This window comes from Aquila chrysaetos, chromosome 3, assembly GCF_900496995.4.
Source record: "Aquila chrysaetos chrysaetos chromosome 3, bAquChr1.4, whole genome shotgun sequence".
Taxonomy (NCBI): Eukaryota; Metazoa; Chordata; class Aves; order Accipitriformes; family Accipitridae; genus Aquila; species Aquila chrysaetos.
In genome coordinates, this window is record NC_044006.1 from 10,142,602 (window position 1) to 10,168,325 (window position 25,724).

Sequence of the window (25,724 nt, forward strand, 5' to 3'; positions counted from 1 at the left end):
CTCCAGTTTTGTCTGAGTCAATAAGTTACTTTGTTTTTCTTTGCAGAAAGACAAATTCTTTGTGTACGAGGAGTACTGTAGCAACCACGAGAAAGCACTCAGACTGCTGATGGAATTGAACAAGATCCCAACAGTGAGAACATTCCTCCTGGTAAGTACCTTCTCTAGCACTCTTGGCTTAATGATCTGACTTTGTACTCATGTACTTAATGATCTGACACTGTACTCATAATAACCCATGGTATCCCAGGAATGCCAGGCATTTTGCAGACATTACCCATTCCAGGTATGCAGCACTCAGGATGGATAGGTATTGAAATCACTGATGAGTTCAGGCATAGAACTAAGCACAGCTCTGGTATGAGTGATTTCAGTGGAAACAGGGAAGACTTTTTTTTTTTTTTCTCCCCAAAAGAAGCAACAGAAAATTTGAGCAAAGATTGTGAAAGGAGTAATGCAATAAGTCAGCAGCAGGGCTGTGACTAGTTCCCAGTGGACCTGATTCCCTGCTCAGTTCTCTGACCAATTCACCATCTGCAGACCCACCAGAAAAATATGGCCCGCTTCTGACACCCGTTTTCCCATGAGTCCAGTTGTGGGCAAGAAATGTAGTCTGGATGAACTGTTTTGACTGTGTCATTGCTGCTTGTATCAAAAATGATCTAACTCCCCATCCAATCCATGTTGTATTAGCATCCATGTTGGGAGGGACGGTGGCATACAGCCTTCAAAAGCCTCTATAGAGGCAGGGCTGGGAGGAGAAACAACCAGTAGACAGTGCCTTCTGCCCAACATTCCTTATTTTTCTTTCTTTTCTTGGATGTTTCTCCACTTAGCCTTCACCTCGATTCTGCTTGATTTTTGGATGTCTTGTTTCCCTGGCCATGGATGCATGGCATTTGGTATGGGGCTGGCATGTAGGTGAGGGAGTAGTTCAGCACATTAGCTTTTTTCCTTAGTAAATGCTATGAGGTAAAAGAAAGGCTGTCTTTTTGCAAAGGACCTGCCCTTCTGCTCTTCTTTCTGCTCTTCTTTTCTGCCAAAGGTCTGCTCTTTCCCAATATAGTAGAGCAAAAGAAAACTTCTGCATAACTGTCTGTCACAAGCAGGGCCAGAACATTCTTTTAGCCACAAAATATAGGCCTTGGAGGGAGCAGCAGGGACAAGCACTCATGCTATTGGGTAGTCAGAATCTCTTTGTCATGTCTTGAGTTTTAATGAACCTTGTTAAACCATTAGTTTGAGTCACCAAATGACCCTTTCCTTGTTCATGAGTTCCTCTGGGTGCTTCTGTTGAGGGAAACTAATGAGAAAGAGGAGAGACAAAAGTGCATGTAAACACCATCTTTCCCAACATTCAGAGTGTTCTCAACTTCCACTGGATTGGCAAAAGCCTCCTGCCTGTGTTACCAGCAGCAGCTGGCAAACTGATTACAAGGCACGTAAAAGATGTCACACTGTCTGCTGTGGCTTGCTACAGCACCTGAATCCAAGAGACTCTTAAAATAGCAGTAAATATGGGAGGAGAGGCTACACTGAAGTATCTACTTTGTTGTGGCTGCTGTAATTTCTTCCAGGCCTCCCTTCTCTTCTCCACTGCCTCCTAAAGCCAATGCTATAATGCCACCATGCAGAGAAAGCTGCATTAAAATACAAAGCTTTGCTTGTGAGGATAGATTTGGCCTGATTGCCCCCTCACAGCTGCTGAAATATAGAATGTGGGAATGTGTTTGAAAAATCAGTAAGTGTTAAAGGGCAGTTTTGAGCCGAGAGCTAGAGAGAGGGCTGAAAGAAGAGATGGGAAGGACTGAATCACTCGAGACTTGGAAAATTGGACAGGGAGCATTGTGAGCTGGTAGCCAACGCCACAGATCTAGAATAGCCTGGGGAAAGGGTTATTTTACAGATGATTGTCTGTAAAAATACCAGTTAGGACTAATGAGATTTATGTATGATGTCTGTGAACATTCCTTTAAGAGGAGGATTGTTGAACTACAGCCAAAAACCCACTAAATATCATTGTGTCTGAGCCACAGCACACATTTCACAGGGGAAAATGTTATCAGTGATGCCCCAAAGCAAGCACATCTTGGCTGAACTGAATTTAAACTTCAGCTTTTGTTGACAGGACAGGTTTGCAACTGGGGTGATTTTGAAGCAAAGTTGTCCAGATTCATGGTCAAACATAGGAATGTAGACTAGTTTATCTGAAATAGATTTGAAGTCCTTCTGAGTCCACTACCTGTGTCTGGCAGCAGCCAATAACAGAGTCTTCAGGGAAATGTATAAAAAGCTTACAGTAGGTCAGTATTTGTTTATCACAGAGATTACAGATTATTGTGACAAAATAAGGACAGGTCAAGGACTGTAGGTTTTTTTTTTTTTTTTGATGACATACCCAATTCTTATACTCCCCTTCCATGTCAATCCTGAGAAATTAATTTCCATGATCTACTGAGAAGTTGAGCATCACTTGTTTTGAGCTAGTGTGTGCAAATTTATCTGTGAAATTATTCTTCTGAAATGCAGCCCCCCCCCCCCCCCCCCCCAAATTTGTGTGAAGTCATTGTGTGAGCGTTGCAAGTGTTGATAAGTTGCTGCTTCTGTTCCTCAACCTGAAATCTATTTGGACTTGGATTTCTTTGGTGTATTGGTCCAATACTTGTTCCCTTCCTTACTGTGTTTAAACAACACTGGGAGAGTAGTAGTTTTTCTAGGTAGAGAAATGCCCTTCACCTTCTTTCTATTTGGAGGTCACGGAGCTTCACAAAATTAATGCTGAGGCCCCCCACACCTTTTTTTTTTTTTTTTTTTTTTAAGAGCATCAGAATTAATGAAACCTGATTTCCTTAAATTTCATTGCCTCTTGTACCTCCTACCTACAAGGTAGCCTTGCCTGCATGCCCCATAGATTTTTTTGCTGGGCAAGCAGCAACATGTGCTGTGATTGGTTGAGAGCTATGTGTCTACTGGTTAGCCAGCCAGTGCACCCATACTGTTTGTCCAGCTGTGCTTAGACATAATGTTTTGCCAGAGAATTGGTGGATGTGATGCAGATGACTCATTTGTTTCAATTCCACTTCGATTTCCTTCAGACATAAGGATTGGACTAGAGTTAGTTACATGATTAGCAGTTAGTAGGCTTTATTTTAGCCTTCAAGAGTTTTCTGGACCAACAGTGCAAATTTTGCATAGTGAACGAAGACAAATGGCTGTATCAATTGTGGGGGTAGGCTGGATTGTTTTAGATAATGGTGCATCTAGGTTATCTGAGTGTCATCGTATTGTTCTGACATTTTTTGAGTCACCAGCTGTATAATATTTCTCTGGGAAGATACCTTTCTACATAGCCACTGTTATCCACAGCACATTTTCTTTTGCTGATGCACGAAGAACTTTGCAGGCTTGATGGCTGTATTTCAGTGGTGAATGAAGTCCCATTTCCTGTATCTTAGGTGTGGCAAAGAGCTTTCTGACTGTAATACGTGTTATAGGAATACAAAATCACGTCAAAGAACATCTGAAAGCTTTGTGTTTGAGGTAACATTCGTTTCCTTTTTTGATTATAGGGCTGCATGCTTTTGGGAGGCAGAAAGACGACAGACATTCCACTAGAGGGTTATCTGCTGACTCCAATTCAGAGAATTTGCAAATATCCACTTCTGCTTAAGGTAAACCGAAGAAAGTATTTCTCCAGATGGTTGTTTTATTCTTGGAGTGATTCTGCATTTTTTTAGCCCTGACTTTTGTTGTCAGTACTACCTTTATGGTTTGCACTTCTAAAAGTTGGATCCTCTCTGAAGAAAATGGCTTTTTATGGGTACAGTCAAAAAGCCGGCTGATGCTGACAGGCTGCTGAAATTTGTAATGGTATGGGTAGACCAGACAGGGTAACTTACCGACTAACTCATGGCTTTTGACTTCAGTTCTCATCAGATGTTTACTAAGGCTTGAGTGCTATTTTAGCCACTTCCTGAAAAGCTGTGTTCAGATAGAATTGTATCAGTGTTCTGAGGGACTGGATGGCTCTGGGGACTCTAAATGGGATACATCTTTCATCACAAGGTCTCTAGTTTGAGTGTGTTCAGGTCAGTAATGATCAAAACCCTGTATCATCTGACAGCTGTTTTGCAGCCTGTTTGAAAACTGTTTGGTTGTCCCAGATGAGTTCCCGACGGATGAGTGTCATTCCAGAAATGACTACTGCAATTGGCACTAATTGGCTCCCTTGCTAGTATTCTTTACTGTAGGAGCTAAAGACCTGAAAAGAGCTAACTTGACTGTCATTTCTCCGGGTCAGGGCTGAGTCACGCGCCTAGTGGGGACAAGAAGAGGGAAAAGGAAAAAGCAGTTTCTGGGAGAGCTTGCATCACCGGTGGCCTTGTAGCTACTCTGTGGCTAACAGTCATCAGTCTTCAGTGATGTCAGTCTCTTTCTCAATCAGAGTAACATTACATTTACTAAAAGAAGATTAATTAATAAAAAATGTAAGAAGAAATTGCCTCATATTTTGAAAGAAAGGTCCCTTCCTGAGTTGTGGAAGAAAGTAAGAATTCTGTGATGAGCTGGTGCTTTTGGTCACAGGCTGACCACATGAATCAACTGTATGTCATGTAAAGCTATTGCAGTGCTGTGTCCATACATTCAGCATGATTAAGGGTTTTCACAGGTACAAGCTGGTTAGCTCAATACTGATCTTTTGTTCCATTTAAAATTGTTTGTTTCATCTGATAAATGGTTAAATTCTTTCTTTCCATCCACTTGGAGTTTTCAGAGCCAAATTTTCAAAATATATCTTTCCTAAAGGTGGAATCATTCTGTTGTCTATGCAGCTGTGCACAAACCCATCTTACAGCAGACACTCATGCACTGTTCCTTGTGGACCTAGCGACTGGGATTTATGTGTATACGGTCAGATTTTCAATCCAGGCAATCTATCCACAACACCACTTACAGTTTGAACAAACAAAAGCACATGCAATTTAGGCACATAGCAGGAGAAGCTAATGTGTGAGACTGCTACAAACATTTCTTCCACAAGAAGTATTAGTAACAGTCAAGACAGGGCAAGGATGCCTAGATCAGGAAAGCATGTAAGTGGCTCCAGCTTGGATTTATCTTCAGAGAGGACTGGTTATGTAGACGTAATTGAAAACCTAATGATGCCTCAGTTTAAGTCCACTGTATTTATTTGGGGTTTGTGCAGAGAGAATTTGGTGCCTGTTCAGTCTGTGGATCTGCATGATGAATGTGAGCAACATGCGTGTGCACAGAAAGGGAGTTCCTATGGCATCCAGTGTGGTAAACAGACCAGGGGATGTGGGGACCTTAAAATATGCATTCCTGACCAAGTATTTTGACAGTGTTTGTTTTCTTCTTTTCACTCTGTGGTATGTTCTGTGACTGTTATCTAGCTGTGTGTTCAAGACTGAAAATTAGAGATTGTTTTGATTCCTTACAGAGATCCCTTTTCTATTTTCCAAGAAACTTCAACCAGAGGAAATAGTAGCTGGGTTCTTAAATTTGAACTGATCTCTACGTTTGTGTTGTTACTAAAAGATGTATCAAGGGAGTCATTAATGGGTATAGAACCTGAAGATCAGGTTCCTTCATCTGTTTATTCCATGCTGGAGACATCTTAATCCAGCCAGAGTGGTCAATATCTGGTGTACCCTTGCTATGCTTATCTAAAAGTGATCTTTAACCAGTTTTATCCCAACAGTTTCCAAACTTTTTGGACCAAAAGATCACTGTTAGTACTCCATATTTCTTATATTTTGCTCTGTGTCATTGATAAGCCTGAAGTAGCTGTGAAGTCAGTGCGGTTTCATGTATCAGCTCTGACCACTCAGTATGTGGACCACCAGTCATCTCTCAAGCACAGTTTGGCGATCTCAGCTCTAAGCCATGCACATGGCTGTCTTAGAGAACTCCTTACATTTCTTCTGTACTTCAGTGCCTCTTCTTTTTCTCTTTTTAGTATGACTTTGTTGCTGAATCACCCATTGCTAATTAGACTTGCTTAATTTCTAAACTTTTTGGAAAAGGTGATTATGAGTGGTAGAATTCTATGAGTTTGGATAATCTGTAGACTTTTTGTCTACTGACAGAAGCTTGACTTGCAAATTATAATCTCTATTCTGTTTTAAAAGCTCTTCAAAATATTAGAGTGGCAGAACCTGCCAATACTACAAATTTTCCTGAAATCTCAGGGCTTTTACTCAAATGCCACGAGGATGCTGGCTATGGAAACACCCCTAAAAGAAACACACACCTTTGATTACAAGGTAGTGGCATCATCAATGCAATGAGATTTTGGTATTCCTCATCTTAAATTTTCCCATTCCTCTGTATCATTCTAGGGCAGGTCTTTCAGAAAGTATGGGCTTCTGTATCAGGTATCTGAAGAGCTACAAATGGACCAGTTTATCTTGCTTTTCTTTAAGAGTTTGTTTTGCAAGGGGCTGGTAGACAAAAGACTAGAACAAAATAAATGTTTCTAAACAATAATTCAAATCTTTCCAAGTTCAATGGCAACTGAAGTCATTGGGCTCTGGGGATCAAATACTGGCCTGTGGAAATAAACTGGTGGTTTCCACTTTCTCACGCATGTGCAGTTGTTTATGTCAAAAGGCCTGGTGGCACAAACCTCCCTTCTTTGAAAGACCAGCAAGGCTAAGACTGAAACTGTTGCTTGCCTTCAAGCCACAGTGGGGTGGAATAAAGATAAATTTGTCTTCTGATGCCAACACTGTGCCTACCTTCTGGGTGGGGACTCTGGTGTTTGGCTCTGGTGCGGTTGACCCAGACCCATGCATACTTGTCGAACAAATAGCCTTGAAGGGAGTGAATGGGAGGAGCTGTGATGAGGCATCTTGTGATGTTGCATTCCATTTTTTATGGATTTCTCTTTGTATACAGGCTGATATAAATTGCACACTGTTCAGTACTTGAAATTTCCTGGACATGAAATAAAAGTTTTAAGAAAAAGGTGAGGGGAATTTTGTTTTGGTTAGGCAACTAATCTGCCTCAGTCAGTGAGGTAATACCATTACTAGGGGTTGTCCAGCTGAGGAAATATCTGTGACCATTAGAAAGCGTAGATGCCGATTCTCAAAGGTAGTGGATTCATAGTGAATAAATTGTATCCCGTTCAAGACTTGTTTGATACTTGCTAGCATGAAATTACCAGAGTGGACACAAATGTTTCAGACATGAGAACAGCTAAGGGAAAATAAAGGCTGATTCTGTTAGTGCTGACCAGGAAAATGCAACTCTCCAAGCAAGGGGAAAAAAAAAAAAAAAAAGTAGATTTAAAAATAACACAACCCTCAAATTAAGTGTTTGCTCTCCCTTTGCTACTGAACTGCAGTTATTGCTCCTGAAATAGCTGTTTTGTATTCATGGGGATTGGATCTTATTTTATCTAATTCCCAGGGCAAACAGGTACTACTGTATTCCAACTGATTAGAGAAGTCGTAGACCAGAGCTATCCTACTTTCCTCTTTTGCTTTGTTTTTAGCAAGAGTTAGTGAACATCCAGATTTTCTGGTAACTTTGATATGACCTTGTTATAGCATAAGTACTTAGTATAGCTAAGTGGTTAGGTTTGATAAAGATAGTATGAACAAAGTTATTCAGACTTGTCTGTGTTTGAAAGTCAACCTAAATATTAGGGTAAGGCACATATTTAAGATACTATAACTATTTTTTTATTAATACTGTATGTGAGTATTCTTCAGAATCATAGCATCTAGCATGGGGTTAATTTGGGTTACTTAATTAGGAATAATATACTGGAGTATCTCCAAGTGAGATACACTTTAAGCATATAGTACCAATAATTTCCAATATACAAAATAAAGTATGGCATCCTGCAATTGGTGATCTTATGTTTTCTTATCCTTTGATGAAGCTGTTTGGTTTTTTGAACTAACAAACGATGGAGACAAAACAATGATTCAAATTATGGTGATTGATACATTTCAATTTTATTTATATTTTCCATTTTTTGTGAACCAAACTGCAGCTTTGGAGTGGCTGACTCTAAACAGGTTTGGTGGGGTTTGGGGGTTTTTTGTTTGTTTGTTTGTTTTGTTTTATTTGATTGGTTGGTTTGTTGTTTTTTTTTTTAGTTGTAAAATTTTGATTGCTTTCTTTCTGTCTAATTTACTAGCCTTACATATGGTTTGAAGGGTGGGACTCAAACCTAGCCATGGTGTTCATAATGTCTGTGCAAATAGAGAAGGAATAATATTAATATTTTTGTCCCTAATACTGTTTTTGTCTGCTTCAGACAGCATGCAAGAAAATTAGTATGGAATTTGTTGGTCAGTAAATTAGTTTTATCCCCAGTCCAAAACCTCTCTAACGTGACTTTCACTTCTTTTTCTTGCTGTGAAACTTCAGCAAATGATTTGAAATCTGTTTGGGGAAGGATGTAAGAGTTCTGAATATCTGTTAGCAATGAGGTTCATTATAAAATTTCCCTAAAAGTGAGAAAGGGGCTTGGACTAGGCTCAAACAAAACAAAACTGTGCTTGCTGTAATGGGCATTATGATTTGGTAAGAAGAAGCAAAGGCAAACAGATGCACAGACCTTGAGAGCATATACTGTGTGTGTGACTTAAAACTCCAGTGTGTGTAGGTACACTGGAAAGCTTGCCAAGTAAATATTTCTAGCAGAACATTTTGGATTAAGGCAGCTCTGCAGCTTGTGTCTCACTGATAATAATTGTATGACTCTGTATTAATTAGTGTGAACCATACTACTTAAGAGTAGAAGCAGCTGTTGTGTAAACCAGTCTCTGAACAAAAATAGCCTTTTTCCCTTAATAAAGAGCATTTATGTCAGCAAGAAGAAAACCCTAGGGGAGTGGTGATCATGAGTTAATCACACCATTGGGGGTGTGGATTAGGAGCAGTCCTTTCTGTCTCCTTCCTCCCAGCGCACGAGGAATGTACAGCACATGATAGCCGCACCCCTACGGGTTCCTGATAGCCCAGTGCATGTCACAGGGGTTGTTTCTTGTTTGATGTCTATTCTCTTAAGGAATTGCTCAGACTCAGCCAGAAATGCACATTCCACCTCTGATCCTTTAAAAATATCTCATAATGCACACAACTCCATGAACGATTTAGGGCAGTAATTATGTATTGCTTCATGTGATGGAAGACTCATTGGCCCTAGGAGGGAAAGAAAAACCTGGATGCAAAAGTCTGAGTGACCAGGTTCAGAATCCTCTTGAAAGGGAAAGCCTGACAGTGAGGCACACACAGACCTTAATAAATGCAGTGCCTGGACTTTGAAAGGGAAAGATGGGAAGCCAGTGATGCGGATACAGAACAAGATGAAGAAAGGTTAACTCACTGTTTCCCTCTTTTCCCTCTCCATTCTTCTCAGAGTGTTTAAGGAATAGAACCTTCCAATTGGCTGTGATTGAATATATTTAATCTTTGGGGGTTTGGGTTTTTTGTTGTTTTATTTTGGGGTTTCTTTTCCCCTTCCTTTTTCCCCCCAAGAAAAGTGGTGTTGCTCTTAGATTCATGACATTGCCTGGTTGAAATCCAACTCTATGTAGCACAACATTAAAAATTATATATACCCTACAGAGTTGTAAGGAACACTGCCAATTTATAAATCATACTTCTGTCTTCCACACTTTTTGTATATAATCACAAATAACTGGTAATATTTATAAAATTGGAAACATGTTTTTTTTACATTTTAGTTTAGCATATGTTATAGATTTGATGGCACGTTGAATATAATCTGTTTTACTGATTTACTGTTGCTTGTCTAGTCTTTACCCTGCAGAAACATTAACATAAATTACAAATTTTAAAAATATACAGAATAAAAAAACCTGCTATGATTGGCAGGTACACAGATAGAGCCTGGTATAACATTTATTTTCTGGTTAGTTTAAGTGGAAAATAAATTTTAATACAAGCAAATATTAAAAACTGTAAAATACAAATCTAAAACTCCTGGAAACATTTATATTCACAAAAAGGTTGGGTTTTGGCAGGGTTTTTGGTCCTTTTTATTTTTTAAAAAAGCACATTTTTGAGCTGAACACAACTTTTGAACTGATAAGCAAAGAAATATCTTGTCTTTGTTATCTCTGTAACCCTGAGATGTTCAGTAGGTAACCAACGGATGTATCTCTGAAACTGTATTTTATGTGTGCACTGGTTTGTAGTGCAAAGCAAGACAACCTGGCAAGCAATGATTTGCACCAGTCAATGCACAGCGTTAACATTCATTGCACAAAATCCGTGTTAAGCTGTGCCTGACTGTCCTCAGGAGTGTAAAGATAGGAAGAAGGAATTTTTAAAATACAGAGACTTGTAAATTTCAGCTGCAAAACATGTTTTCAGTTGTCAGTTTTAAGTACCCGAACAGTCGTTTTTGTGTGGCAAGGGAGGACATGGGGAAAGATGACAAAGACTTCTTTTTTAAAAAAGATCAGTTAAGCAGAATAACATCCTTTTTTCTAGGAAATATTAAAATTGTGTTTACATTTAAAAAACCTCTAGTTTCCTCTGCCTGCCTGCATTGTTCACTCATCACCCCTCCTGCCACCTCTTTGCATCTTCCTGTGTAATGTTCTTTTGCTAAGTTCTCTCCTCGTAGGTTTTTTTTGGTTGGTTGGTTGGTTTTTGGGGGGTTAAGCACAAACCCCATATATAAGCAGCTGATATGTCTTACTTCTTACGTGATTTTGTTCTTATATTTATATTCTGTCATGTTTAGAACTCTTTTAGCCTTAAGCTATTTAAAGCTGCATCTGAGATTGAAATACTTAAGTTGGAAATCCTTTTACTACATTGCATAATCAAAAACTGGTATTTCTGAGTAGATCAGATGTAGATGTCCTTCCCTTCTGTATGCTGTTCAGGAGGACATTACAGCTGGATGTAGATGTCTTCAAGTGCTCTGTTACTCTCTTTGTAAAATGAGTTGTGTTCTGTGTGTAGGTGTTACGAGTGTCACAACCTCAATCTTTGCAGCTATGAAAGAGGCATGAAATAAAAGGAAAATTCTGTGCCCAGAGGACACGACACAGTTCCCATTTCTGTCTTAGGTCTTTAAAGACCAGAGATAATTTTTTTTTTTTTTTTTTTCCCCCAGCTTATGATATGGAATACCTTCCCACTCCCCCCTGCCCCGGGGGGAAAAAAAAAAAAAAAAAAGAGAGAGAAAAGTCAAAGGATAATGGTGAAGATGATAGAGGCTGTGAAAAATACCAGCTTTTCTGTTCTCCACTGCTGGTTAGTCTGAAGAATTAACAAGTCTGTAGCTAGAAAGTAGATGTGTTTTATGAATTATTTTAAGAAACACTTTGCAAGGAATAGTTTTCTGCAGGTGGCAGCAACCTCATTTCCTGGCCCTATTAGTGCACAAGTTGCAATACATAAGATAGTAATTGCAGACAACAATATATATGAGCTTTATGGAGGACAAGACAGTCATACGCAAGGTTTGCCATCTGCTCTGTCTCTCAGCTGCCTTTCAAAATGTCATTGAATGCACTCAGAGTTTACACATCATAAGTCTGTCACTAAAATAAATAAGTGCCCAGAGCTCCCTGACTGTATTTCAGAAGTGCTAGGCTATGCTCTTTTGGGGAATGGCCGTGTCAGAGCAGCATGGCTCTTCCTCAGATGGCTTAAGACTAGGCAGTGGTAGGACAAGTTCTCTGGCTGCCTATGCTGCTTATGCTGTTGAGGCAACTGACTGCCCCAGCCAGCACCCTCCCTGTCTTTTCCAGCCTCCTCTCCTGCTCCTTGGGCAGAACTGCAGGCAGCTACCAGGAGTGGGGAAGATGCTGTGTTCATTGCAGCAGAGGCCTGCTGTGAATGAAGAGTTCTTTCTCTGTGTCTTGGTGATATTTCAGAAAGGGATGTTTAGACAGTTCTAGTGTATACGTATCTGTTTCCAAAGCAGTGTGGGTGACACTTGAGCTGCAGAACTTCATTGATTTTTAATGAGAGTCATGTAGCAAAAATTCTGCACTCTGTTTTGGAAGCATGGAGTAGAGGCTAGTGTCACCAAAGTGCAACACCTCCCTCCTGCCTTTTCTTTTTGAACGCTTACTTTCCTTGGCCTTATCTTCAGCAGAACTAGAGTAAAAACTTCCATAGGGAATTTCATTTGTGATATCAACTGACATTTGTAGCAGCCAACCTCTTTTTCCTGTGGATGTGTTACTTACTCTGTAAATCAACCAAGAGTTTAAGATCGTTAACTCCTCTCTCTTAGTGGGGTTCCCGGCTGTCAGCACATTACCTGTCTCCTCTGTCATCCATCTGACAAGAGTCATTGTCAATCTCCATTTATAATTTTCTGAAAAAAGAAATTGTAGCTATGAGTAAATTGTCAAAATACCAAATCTGTGCAAAGAACTGAATAGTTACATTTCATTGGACAAACACTGACATTCCCATCCCTTCATTTGGGCCTTTCTGTCTCCAGGATCTGTCTATGTGGGAATGAGAGCACCTCCCATTGCCATATTTTGATTCTCATGAGACCTGTCTCTTCCATTACTTAAAGGAGTCTCAGTGGCCAAGTAGTTTAATCTCAAGATGCAGATTTTGCACTTCTGTAATGCTGGGTCTCAAGATAGTTACTAGTGCTAGTGAATTAAGTCTTGCTCCAACCAGTGTGAGGAAGCAGAGAGGAAGCACTGAGAGGGTCTGTGCAAAGGCAGAAACAAATCTGTACTACTTTTAACTCTAGCTTCCTCCTTTCAAATATGCTTTCCAATTTTGCTGGTATCTGAGCACCTCACAGTCTAATTATTTATTCTACAGTTACTCCTGCTAGTAGAAAAGAACGGTTAAGTATGCACAAACCTGTCACATGCTAAAGGTGACTTCTGTTTAAAGAATTTTGTAGAGCAGTTCTATGAATCAACACTAGGACAGAGAAAGATCCTTGATTTAGTAGCTCAGAGTGTCTGGATTAGCAAAATGGTTGGATTAGCAGCTATTATAGTCCCTATAAGTTAATGCAAGCTTCAGCAGAACTTGAAGTTCAGCCCACATCCTTCCACTCTCTGACAGGCCATGTAACTGGAGCCTAAAAGTACCAGTTAATTTGATCTAGAGGTTGTGTATGGACATAATTCAGTTTAGGAGCAGTGCTTGTATTACAGGTTGTGCAACTAACTCAGGCAAGGCAAGCCCCAGTAATACTCAGGGTCATACCTGAAATCAGAGTATGTCAGCGCCAAGCAAGACAGCATGGCACAAAGATCTTAAAATTAATGCCAATATGGCGAAATTTTGTGTGGTGAAGAGACACTTGCTGAGGTTTAACATGCTGATGTGGAGAAGCAAAAGACAAATCAGACCACAGATTAAGCCTAGCTGGAGCCCATGACAGGCATTTGGGGATTGTAATCACTTATCTTGGATGAACAACAACTGTAACAGGCTGTCTTTGCCCTTAGCTGTGGGAACTATGGATTGAAGCAATTTAGCTGTGTTCAGCCACAGCGCTGTGCAGGCTCTCAGACTATATTCAAACTCTATACTTGTGTCTAATGCAAAATGATGCAATTAAGCAGCAGTTTGCCATTTAGACACAGGACTTTTAAACAACCAAATAACATGTTGAGGCAAAACAGAACATAGCGAGAAAGTTAAATATTCCAGACAATCTAAAAATGTGGGTCTCAAACACCATATTATGTATCAAGATGAAATTACCAGACTTAGTTAAGGTTTCTTTAATGTATTTTTATCCAATTGTGGCTGACTATAAAATAGTATTGGTCTAAAAAATGATTAATTGTGAGTTGACAGTGGTTACCCCTTTTGCCAAACTGGTTAATATTGTCAGGTCCCAAGTTTTCCCACTGCTGTTTTTCAGTGGGCAGTGTTAAACTGGGCTGTTGTGCATTGAATCAAGTGAAGCAGAGTCTCTTAGGAACCCCTTCAGAGCAGAGATGTTATTAATCTCTGTGTTAATCTCTGAAGTCAAAACATGTGCCCCATAATATGGGGAAGAGTCCCTGCTAAACTCCTGCTGCTCTCTTGGCCTCTCTCTTTCCCAGTTCAGCACTTTTCCCCACTTCGCCTTTTGGGGAGCCCTCTCCACTTGCTATGGGCCTGTCTTGGAGGTTAAAACACTGAACTGAGTGCCAGAAAGTCTTTGTTCTGCAAGTGACTTGCCATTGGACAAGTTACTCTTCTATAAATGAATTTCTTCCTTCATAAAATGATTATTATACTTCCTGACACATAAAAGCATGGGAGTGCTCTGGTTAGTGAATTTCCCTGCAATTTCTGGATACACAGACTCATCATGCACAGAGCTGTAGGTGCTTATCTGCATGTGATGGGTTGACCTTGGCTAGCTGCTGGCTGCCCACCCAGCCGCGCTCTCAGTCTCACTATTTGACAGGGTGGAGGAGAAAATAAGATGAAAAAATCATAGAATAGAATCATAGAATCACTTAGGTTGGAAAAGACCTTCAAGATCATCGAGTCCAACCATTAACCAAGCCCACTAAGTGCTTGTGAACTGAGATAAAGACAGGGAGATGACTCAGTAATTTACCATCACAGGCAAAACAGACTTGACTCAATTTATTGCCAATTAAAATATATTTAGGTAGTGAGAAACAAAACTGCCTTCCTCACAGCCCCCATGTTTTTCCCCAGACTCAACTTCACTCCTGCATTTCCAACTCCTCTACTTTCCCCCCAGCCCTGAGCAGTGCAGGAGATATGGGGAATGGGGGATTGCAGTCAGTATGTAACATTTCCTCTCTGCTGCTTCTTCATCCTCATGCTTTTCTCTGCTCCAGCGTGAGCTCTCCGTGGGCTGCTGTTCTTCAGGATAAGCCTTGTCCTGCATGGGTCCTATATGGGCTGCAGTTCTTGTCAGGAGAACCTGCTTGGGCATGGACTATCCACCTGCCACAGTTCCTTCAGGGAATAAACACCTGCTGTGGCATGTGGTCCTCCATGGGCTGCAGCGTGGATATCTGCTCTGTCATGGCCCTCTCCATGGGTTGCAGGGAGATACCTGCTCCAGCCTGGTCTCTCCAGGTGCTGCAGGGAAATCTCTGCTCTGGCGCCTGGAGCACCTGCCCTCTCAGGCTTTGGTGCTCATGGGGCTTTCTCACACATTTTTCCTCTCTGCCCTGCTGCATTTTGCCCTTTCTTAAACACATTTTCACAGAGGCGCCGCTGGCTTCTCCAATGGGCTCAGCTGGGTCCTGCTGCGGGTCTGTTGTGGAGCCGGCTGGAAGCGGCGCAGGGCAGCCCCTCACCTCTCCTCACAGGGGCCCCCGCAGCTCCCCCCTGCCAGCGCCGGGGTACAGACACCTGGTACACTGAGGTGTCTGAGTTAGGAGAGGTGTTTCACTGGAATCCCTCTTTGGTCAGTGAAAAGAGGCAGGCTTCTCATGAGGGCAGTTCCACTCTTTGGTAAATCTGATTTGCACTTTGGTTGCATTTCTCTGCTGGTTATAGATCTAAACAACCTCGGTCCTAAAGCTTCATGTGGGTTGCGATTAATCTACACCTGATCATTTCCTTAAGTACTGTGGGTGGGGTATACGGCGTAGCAGTATTCCTGTAAGGCCATAGTTCATGGAGAACCCCACATCCATAGCTCTAGTGGTTCCTGATAAGACCTGCTATAGGCAGAATTTTTATTTGATCAAAGGGGCCTGATCCAACGTCACTGAAATACTGAACGCACATCACTGGGGCTGCTATAGCATCTAGACCATGGCTAGGTCAACAGTCCATCTCGTGTCTTTGAAGTAGACAGTGTGTTTTTTATGTAATCTTTTAATTTATTTGGCTTTGGTTCACACTAGAAGCAAACACATGTGACACAGCAAAACATACTTCACTTGAGCTCTTTTAATTTGGCATATTTAACGTGAGCGATAGCTTCGTTTATATAGCAGCATTCATATAAAACAGCAGCCTTGCACAGATGAAGAACAGAGAACAGCATCTACAGTAACATGCCCACAACTTCTCTTTAATTTTGCAGTGGTTCTGGCATTTTCTTGTGGGATTGCACACTAATGCTTGTGCCTTTCCATGAGCCACTTCTAAGTTCACATTGCATGTTTTCTTTTCTTTTTTTTCAAAGGAATTAGCTAAGAGGACTCCCTCTAAGCATCCTGATCACCCAGCTGTCCAGAATGCATTGCAGGCAATGAAGACAGTCTGCACAAATATCAACGAGACCAAGAGACAGATGGAGAAACTGGAAGCCCTTGAACAGTTGCAGTCCCACATTGAAGGATGGGAGGTATGATGTAGGACTAGCAAGCTCCCTGGAGGCAGTTTGCTATGAAGTTTAATGAGCTGAAGTTTAGTGACCCATACTGTGTACAGGGATTTCTGTTTCTTATGTGATGTGTAAATGCTCTTGAAGGTGTGGGTGGCATCACTCTGACAAGTTTAGAATTTAGTGTTTATTTTGGGTGTGCAGGCTGCTGCTAAATTGTAGCAGAACAAACGGATTATGAAAGGAAGAAAGGTGTTACAGCTAAAATGGACTGAATTTTCAAATGGACAGATCTCATTTGAAAGACAAATAGGTCTAGAAGATGAAATCAGGACTGGTCTAAATGACAGAAGTTTCTCTTTACCTTCCTACAAGCCTTTAGTTTTTCCGGGAGCTTTGAAAGTTAGCTCACTTAACTTCATACATATTTCCTGTATAAAAGATAAAGGTTAGATTAGCAAGGATTAGATTAGAAAGCAAGTGGTATATTTGTGTTTGCTCCAGTTAAGTTACTCATGGATCTGTTTCTAGTGATGTGTTTGTCAGTAGGTGGATCAGTGTAGGTAGAAGCATTTACTGTGGAGGGGAGAAAAATAAGAGAGGGAGAAAACTAGGACGTGAAGTCTGGGTGAAGAGGAAGTCTGGAAAAAGAGCCACTCAGTAGAAATACTGGGAGGTCAGGATGGTGTGCAAAGGGTTGGCAGGTTATCTTGTGATGAATTTAGTTGAGGCCCTTGAATCAGTGGAGTTGGAAGCCTCTGGGAGGTGCACTATAGGGAGTCAGTGGTGTTAAATGGTCTCATGGAGAGATTGGCCTCGGCGTTTAGTGAGACTGACATTTAAAATGTCAAGGCTGATCATTGCCAGCTGAGGATTTCTTAGCTGAGGACATTTTGTTAGAGGTCATGTAAACTTGCTCATGTTCGGACTCTTGGGTGCTCTCCATGACTCTCTTCTGGGTTGTTTTTTATCTTTTGTGTATCTTTTAAACCTTGCTTGTTTTTTCCCTGAAGGATGTTCTTGGCATCCAGCTAAAGATGTGAGAACAACCCAGATATCCAGCTGTGTAATTTTTGGATAGCAAGCTCAGCAAACAAAGTCATATAATGTTCTATACAGCAAGGCTTCTAGAAGTAGTTAAATCTATTTCAGATCAATGCAACTCATGGGTCATCTAGGCAAGAGGTATGATTTGAACTCTGGAGCCTGAAGCATGACTATTAAAGTGTCCATGATGTCATAAATGAAGTGGTATTCAAACTTATTCCTTTTTTATTAGGGTTTAACTTATCTACAACAACATTCTGGGACTGAAAACCCTTTCAGATTTTTTTGTATACGCTGTTTTGTAACAAAGTCTCATAGGTCACTCAGCTCAAAATTTCAAAAAGGAAGAAGTGTTTTTCCATCCCAGTAAGCTGTAGAACATCTCTAAATTATTCTAGTGGCACATTAAAAGGAGGAAAACTAGCTTTATACATCACAGATACAGGCCAATGCTCAGCATGATGGCGTTTTTTTTTTCTTCTGTACGTGTAAAGAAATTTGAAACTGACAGTTTACTATCTTCACAGTGCTAGGGGTCTTACAAATTATGACTCTAGAGCAAAGTGCTATTTAACTGTTTTTAGTTCTTTCAGATGCATTTCACGGTTTATTCCTAATGAGAAGGGCTCCTAACTTCTCTCTATGGAAAGCTGAAATTGCTGAATTAAAGAAATTTTTAGCTTAACAATGTGGTGCTATAAGCCACAGAGCTGGCTGTAGGAGGAGGAAGTCTATAAGGCAAATTTATGCCTATTTTTAGTTTACCTGATGGCGTCTCTCCTATGAAATAGAAAATTTCCCTTTTCTGTTAGCGTGGATATGGATTCTGAAACACTGGTGCCCTGTATGTACAGTTATATACCATACATACTAATTCGACAAGGCCTACAGCTTCCAACTGTTTTAATCCAAGGCATCTAAATTGTCAAAAAGAAGTGAAGATCAGCTTACTTATGACCAGGTATTTTACGATTATAAGGGATGTAGCCTGAATCGGGGGAGTATGCAAGCAGCCCAGCATGAAGTTTGGTATTAATTTGTTCACATAATTTAGAACAGTCTCCACCTTGTCTAATGTTTCTGTTTAACCAGACCAGCAGTTTCACTGGTTTCTATGACTTTGCACTTCCTTCCAACTGTCCCAATAGACCATCCCTGGTCTGATCTTCATCCTATTGCCATCAGTGCCACCCTCAATATTTCCAACATGAAGAACAATGTAACATCATTTTGCTTTTGCAGAGTCTCTTCTGCTCGTGCTTGAGAGTCATCTGTAACTTCACTAAGAGCAATAGTTGTTTTTTAGAGATATTTCCTCAGTTCAACATTTTTTCTTCAACATCTCCACCCACCAATCCACATCTTCCTCTCTAATACAACTGTCGCTGTCACTGTCATATACTGAGCATATATTGGCATCGTCCTGTGAGTGTCTTTCTGAGACAGATTATAATGAGGGGATGTGTTAAAGTAGGCCAAATCTGGGAAGCTGCTGAAGGCCTGCAGCTTAATCAGAGATCTGTTCATCAAAATGAACTCTGCTCAGATTCATTCTTTTGGAATGCACAGAATCCTTGTAGATGTATGTTGTGGATTAGTCTCAGGCAAGTCGATTTGATTCTGGTTAATCCTTCTGGGAAACAAAGATTAGTTTAAAAAAGGGGGAAAGAAAAGTAGAGGATGCATGAGAAGACCAACTTTTGTGTACAGTCTTTTTGTTTGCTTAGTGAAGAACAAGTTAATATGCTGTTTCTGTTAATTATATATTGATTTTTCTGTGGGGAGAGCTCCTCCTCACGAGTCCTTGTGAATTATTTTTAGTGAACGATTGCTACATATCTTCAAATTCTCCCAGTCTGAAATGCATAGGAAAGCAAAACCCCCATCACAGAACAGCATGACTTGTAAGATATATGTTAGTGCTTAGGCAGATCAATCATTTTATAATTGGCTGTAACTTGCAATTCTATTAGCTATGACGCTTTCTTTTTCTTTGAGTTTGGTTTTTTTTTTTCCCTGCAGCGTGGTCCCACTTGGAAAGGTGAAAAATACTGTGTTGACTCTGAAAATATCAAATAAATACTCTTACTCTATTTCTTACTATTGAAAAACCTCTCAAATGGGTATAAATAGTGTAGAGGTACCTAGGTCAACAGCAAACAGGAAATGCATCAACAGTGTTTAGATACCATCATGATGGGTCTGATGGAAAAATAAAGATTCTTAGATTCTTAAGGCGAGAAGCAACCATTGCAATCATTTGCTTTCACTTCCTGCACAAAATAGGCCAGATAATTTTACCCAGTAATTCCTGTGTCAGTAAAAGATTGACTCCAATTACTGATGTCACTGTGTTCATTACTTTTGCTGTCTTTGGGTATCTTTCAGAAAACTAAATACTTGATGTTGAGGTGCTCTGAAGCCCAGGTTTTTGCATGGGCAAACCACATGAGGAGCATGCTTTTATGTTGTACAGTCAGTTAGTATCTGTTCCTATTTGTGTATTTGTTAGTATGCGTCTGGGGTTGTAATTCTGAGATACAGTGATTTCTCCTGGAGATAGTAATGGTCAACAGGTCATTTTCAAAATAACAAGTGCTCATTTCTGGACATGTATTAACTCTTTTTATGGAATGATTAAGAAAATAAAAACATATTGGCACAGTAGATGAAACTATTGCATCTAGCTAGTTCCTGCATCATTCTATCCAGAATGTATAGAAACACATATGTGAAACACACAAATTGGTATTGCATACTTGGCAGCCTTTAAAGAATAGCTGCTTCCTTGTTAACTAAAAGCAAGACATGGACAGCACAGCTGGCAAGATTCGGTTTAGAAAATCATGTAATCAGAGCTTCATTCACACCTTTAGAGTGACTGCATTGCATTTAGAAAGGCTGATTTCAATTCAGTGACTTTCCCTGAATAGCTTGATGGCACCAGACTGTGCCTTCCTCAGAAAAAACCCACAAACCCCCCCCCCAAAAAATCACTTATGCAATGTCTAAAATCAATCAAACAGATCTTTCTGGGATGACTTTATAGATGGAGCTGGATTTCATGCCTATGCACAGAGATGTCTTCAGTTTAAGTGGGATGAATTGTGTTTTACAAAATTTTTCTATTATTTGTGAATATAGGGTTAAGGGACCTTTGGAAATCAAGCAGTTTTGTTGATAATAAATGTCTTGAAATCCAAAGTCAGTTCTCTTTTCCAGTAAGACTCAAGGCAGTGGGTCATACCATCTAATTTACTTCCTTATCTGCATGCTGACTGTGGAAGGAAGTTACTGTTACCCTAAGATGTACTTCCTCCCAACTCAAAGAGAAATCTAAAAACTAATGAGTGATCCAGAACTGGGTGGTAAATGTTTCCAAGGCCTCAGAGTGTTTTTCTGAAAAGGAACCTTTATTGATAGGATGCTCTTGTACCTTTGAAGTAATACTAGATCAAGGAATTTAAGGCTAGTGCCTAAGGTTTAGCAAAACCATCTTGTTTAGTCAATGGAGCAGTTGAGGAGCAGATTCCCAGCTGTATGCATTCAGAATGTGAGGTCACTTGGAGTTTGCCTGTCCTGAGAGCAACCTGGGACAGCCCTATAGTTGTTTTTCGTTTGAGCCCAACTGCTTTTGTCCTAAAGGGCCCCATTTAAAGGACTGTATGGTCACTTTTTCTAGGCATAATCTGAGTAGCAGTTTGGGGAGTGAATGTTTTAGAGTGACCTTCTGTGGTTTGCAGCTTCTGGGCATCCTCATAGGCTAGAGTGTCTTGAACACGAAACTCAGTTATCTCTATGGTTGTCTAGTGCATATAATGGCTTGTACATAGCAGCTAGCACAGTGTCCGGGACCCAACCTCTGATTTTCATGGCTATGTTTCTAACTTGCATGTGTTTATTAGAACTCTGGAAAGGAGAGCACCTGCATATACTTCTAACAAAAAGAGTTGGAGAGACATATCACCACTGAGATGATTTTGCAGAGAGAAGGTTAATAGCGTCATATGTTGGTATCAGAGCTACAATGTTAGGGAAATACCATTATTCTTTTATAAAGTATTCCTAAAGCTATCACTTGTGATATTTGCAATGATAGCTTAGAGTATGAAGAGAAGACTAATGGTCTTGAGAGACTCACAATACAGCTGCTTTGAGAGTGAAAGATATCTTCGGGAAAAAGTCTCCTGGAGTTTAATAGGGCAGATTTATTGTAGTGTATGAGGACTCCAAAAAAAAAATTTGTAATCCAGAGAAAACATGTTGTGTTTAGCCACATTAAGAAATTGAGGACTTCTTCCTTATGAGTGCATCAGTTATTTCACAGTTTAATAACATGCAGTGTTCTAGTAAAAATCCTTCATTACTCACACACAAAAGAAGTTAAAAATAAACAATATCGCTTTTCGATGTTTCAGGGGTCAAATCTGACAGATATCTGCACACAGCTCTTGCTCCAAGGGACTTTGTTAAAAATCTCAGCAGGAAACATCCAGGAGAGAATGTTCTTTCTGTTTGATAATCTACTGGTTTATTGCAAGAGGAAATCCAGGTGAGTCCCTCTGTCTTTACAGTTTTATAATGGTACCATTCAGAATTTTTTTAAGTTGAAAGTATGATCAATTACTGATCATTTGCTGTATTCCGTGTTGCTCTGTAGGGCTGAGTCACAGATGTGACTTTCCTCTGTTCTTGACTATTACTTAGACTATATGAGAAAGAAGTCACTATATGGAAGGTTAAATATGCCAGACAGTAATGGGGTCCCCACCCTGCGAAGTGCACAGTCCCAAGACAGAAGTTGATACAGTGCAGAAAAAACACAGAGTGAGTTCTTACAGATGGAAGGCTTCCCAGAGCAGATGGGTCTCCAGGAGTGATGTGAAGAAGGTGGCCTTGCCAACTTTCATTGTGAGGTTTTTCCAAGCAGAAGAGGGTGACGTGAAAAATGATATAAAGCCAAGAAAGGAGAAGGTAGAAGACTAAGAAAACATTAAATAGATGCAGGGCACAGAGGAGTGAGGAAGAGATGAAGATTAGCAAGTTGCTGTTCAGCATTTGCAGCCCCTGTGTTCTGTGCCTTGTCTTCCTTATCCTAGTAACAATTTTTGCATCATTCCACCTTATAAAACTTAAGCATTATTAACACCTGCTGCTTATTGTTGAAATAGCATTGGCAGTGTGGAAGACAATTTCCTTCTGCAGCAATTATACTGTATTTCAATTCTTAAGCTTTTCATCTTCACAGCTCCAGTCTCATTCTCATGTCTTGGTGTCTTCTGAATTTAAAATGCATTCTCTACAGTCCAGATTCTCCTCCTCCTTCCTTTCCTGTAATATCCTCCCCCATCTTCAAGTTACACTTCTTTACTGGTGATGGCCAAGTAGAGTGGCCAACCCAATTAGAACTTCTCAAGAACCAGAGTGTTCTCTCCAAAGAAAACTCTTGTATCTCAGAATTTGGGTTTATTTCCCAGGTTTTTTTTCAGTAGGAATTTTGGAACCATTAAGCTGGGAATGTTCAGACTTTTTGTGTGGATAATGCTGAAACTATACAACATAAATACAAATTATTAGGTGAAGTCTACATTAGAAATTATTAGAATGTGATATAAACTTTTAAATTAAATTTAAAAAAATTTACAGAATTCAATCTTATATGGCTTTTAATATTATCTAACTGAAGCATTCTGACTGTGCTGAAATTAAGCAAGAAAGATGAAACATTTCATTTTGACACTTCACCAGATTTGTCAAAATCCAAACTTCCATATAAAACAGAGTTCAGAAAATGTGTGTCTTCTAACAGAAAACTATTCCTTTAAAAAAAAAAAATCTATTTGATATCTAATCTTTTACTTCTTCAGAGCTATTAGAAACTGGTTTTCTAATCCTGTTTTTGTAGTTCAGGTTAGCCTAGCCCCTCCCACACTGTCCAGGCATTTTTCCTGGAATACCAAGGTTTAGAAAACAAAATGTTCTACTGCCTTTTAAGCAACTCTCTGGTTTTTGTACAGGAGATAATTACAGAGCTGCTCTGTAGTTTGGCTTGATTTTGGAGGAGGCTGCTGTAACACTCTGATTTTCCCAAAGGATCGATATTGTTTGTCTAATAATGTAGCTTGAACTGATGAAATGTCAAGGATCTGATTTCCATTAAAAAATAGAATATTTTATTAAGTCTGCTGGGAATTGCCTAATGTAAAAGATATATTTAGGGATCGCTAAGCAACGTTAATTTTGGATATTTCTCCTGTCTAGCTGCTATTTATAATTAGTCCAGAGTGGAAATTAATGTCTATCCAGTTGTGCTGGTGTGATCATTTGGCCAGCTGCTTGACAAACAACTGGCATGTTAGTGGAACACAAATTTTGAAAAAAAAACCACCAAAAAACTGCCTGTGTCTGTTCCTAATTTGAAATTGAATGACTTGGTTCTCATCTTACTTACACTATGCTTATTTTGTAGAAATCACTGGAGTTTTTCTTGATTGAAAAGTGCAACCAGAATTCAGTCCTCAGTCTTTGATAAGTAGTCAACAATGCAGCCATTTGAATTTGGGCATCATATCTTTTCACAATAGCGTAAATTAGGAGTAGCATTGTTGAGACCAATTTAAGATGTGTTTAGAATCAGAATTAGATCTGTGATTTTAGAGCTAAGACTGCAATCTCATCTTTTGCAGAAGCTTAGGGAAGTCTGACAAACTGATGACATAGATTTTCAGGGCTGAGTATTGTTTTGTGTTTTTAGCAGGATTATAGACTGCTGTTTAAATTAAATCCTGATGTCAGGAACAATATGTTTCATGTGGGGAAATGGGCTGAGTATTTAAAGGGTTTCAGTAAGGCTGCCAGGACAGTTTTTCTTTTGACTCCAACAGTCGTCTTTAGGAAATGATCTAATAGCTCCAAGATCTCAGTCCCTGTCAGTCTGATTGGATGTAAATATAGGGTCATCACTAAATGTCTATTTGTCACTAAAGCTAGCTGTAAAAGGAAACATTGTTCAGAAAAACTTGGTGATTCTCCTCTCACCTCAGTTTATCATAGCTATTTTACTTTGACAGAAATTTTTTCCCCAGCTGTTTTTATTGCAATATTCTTTGAATCTTATGAGCTCCTGGCAAGTTGCCACAGCAATCCCTTCACTGTACAGAGTTTGGACACCTGCCATCTCAAATGATGATCATTTGACCGGTTGTGTTTTCATTCACATAGTAGGGTTGTTCTTAGATATTAAAGCTCAGCAGGTGTCAGTTGGATGGTTTTAAACCTATTCTAGACATAAAAATCAGAACATAACTAGCAATAAAAAGTGCTTTCCTGAAATGTTTTAGGAGACATTTCAACAGAGATACTACAGAGGTTACGGATAAGGAGGTAAACTTTGGTGCAAAATCACTGCAGCAGCACTTTCACAAATACCACATATAATGACATTTAACACACATATGACAGACCATGTGACACTAGCCTATTTACATGTTTCATTTCATATTTGAAACTTGGTACACATACAACAAATTTATCAAAGTTTTAGGCAAACAAAGGAAGCAAATCTAACATTGTGTTGGGTGATACTGCAGTTTTCATCCCAAAGCCACACGCAGTTCAGTTGTACTGGCATTTCAATCAGTTACTCATCAAGAACGTAAATCTTGAAGGCATCCCAATCTTCACATAATCTTGCAAAATAAACTCTTTATCGCTGTACTGACACTGTTGTATGATTATCTTTGTGAGCTGATTGAGTATTCCAATTATTTAAAATCAGAGATATGGTCAAATACCACAAAACACTACATTGGAATCCTTTTTTAATGGTCATATCAGATTGATTTATGCATATATGTATTACACTATTTGCTTATGTGTTGCTAACAGTCTAAATCCTGATTGCAGAGTTACTGGAAAAAAGCCATCTAAACGGACAAAGTCAATCAATGGGTCCCTTTATATCTTCAGGGGCCGAATAAATACAGAAGTCATGGAGGTGGAGAATGTAGAAGATGGAACAGGTAAGAGACCAAATACTGTCTTCTAACAACACAGCAAGTGCAGTTCTTATGTTGGAAGTTGGTACAAAAGTACTCGTCCATCTCATTTAATGAAATCTTAAGTAAGCTGTGTAACTTCTGATGCATTTGTTATTAGATGAACTTACATAATTGAAAGACTGGACATGCTTTTAGGCACTTGTCCTTCATTCTGAAATGACCTTGTGAAGAGTTTGTGTACCCAGAAGCTTGTCTATTTTTTCTCCTAATCCAAGTTAATTTAGTAAAAGATATTTTATCTTCTTTCCATCCTTTATTTTCTTACATCTTAAGCCATTACAGCTATAATAACAGAACTTCTGGATCTTCTTCTCATTTAGAATACTACCAAATATTAGTCTTAG

General features: G+C 39.7%; 1 protein-coding gene across 2 annotated transcripts in view; it reads left to right on the forward strand.

The window, feature by feature from the left end:
* Positions 1-25,724, forward strand: part of PREX1 (phosphatidylinositol-3,4,5-trisphosphate dependent Rac exchange factor 1) — a 173,598-nt gene that overhangs the window by 84,229 nt on the left and 63,645 nt on the right. For both annotated transcript variants that reach the window (XM_030009455.2, XM_030009456.2), the window contains exons 4-8: positions 47-151; positions 3,570-3,671; positions 16,133-16,294; positions 21,739-21,872; positions 25,226-25,341. In XM_030009455.2, the coding sequence (XP_029865315.1) occupies positions 47-151; positions 3,570-3,671; positions 16,133-16,294; positions 21,739-21,872; positions 25,226-25,341 (619 nt within the window). The remainder of the gene's footprint in view (positions 1-46; positions 152-3,569; positions 3,672-16,132; positions 16,295-21,738; positions 21,873-25,225; positions 25,342-25,724) is intronic.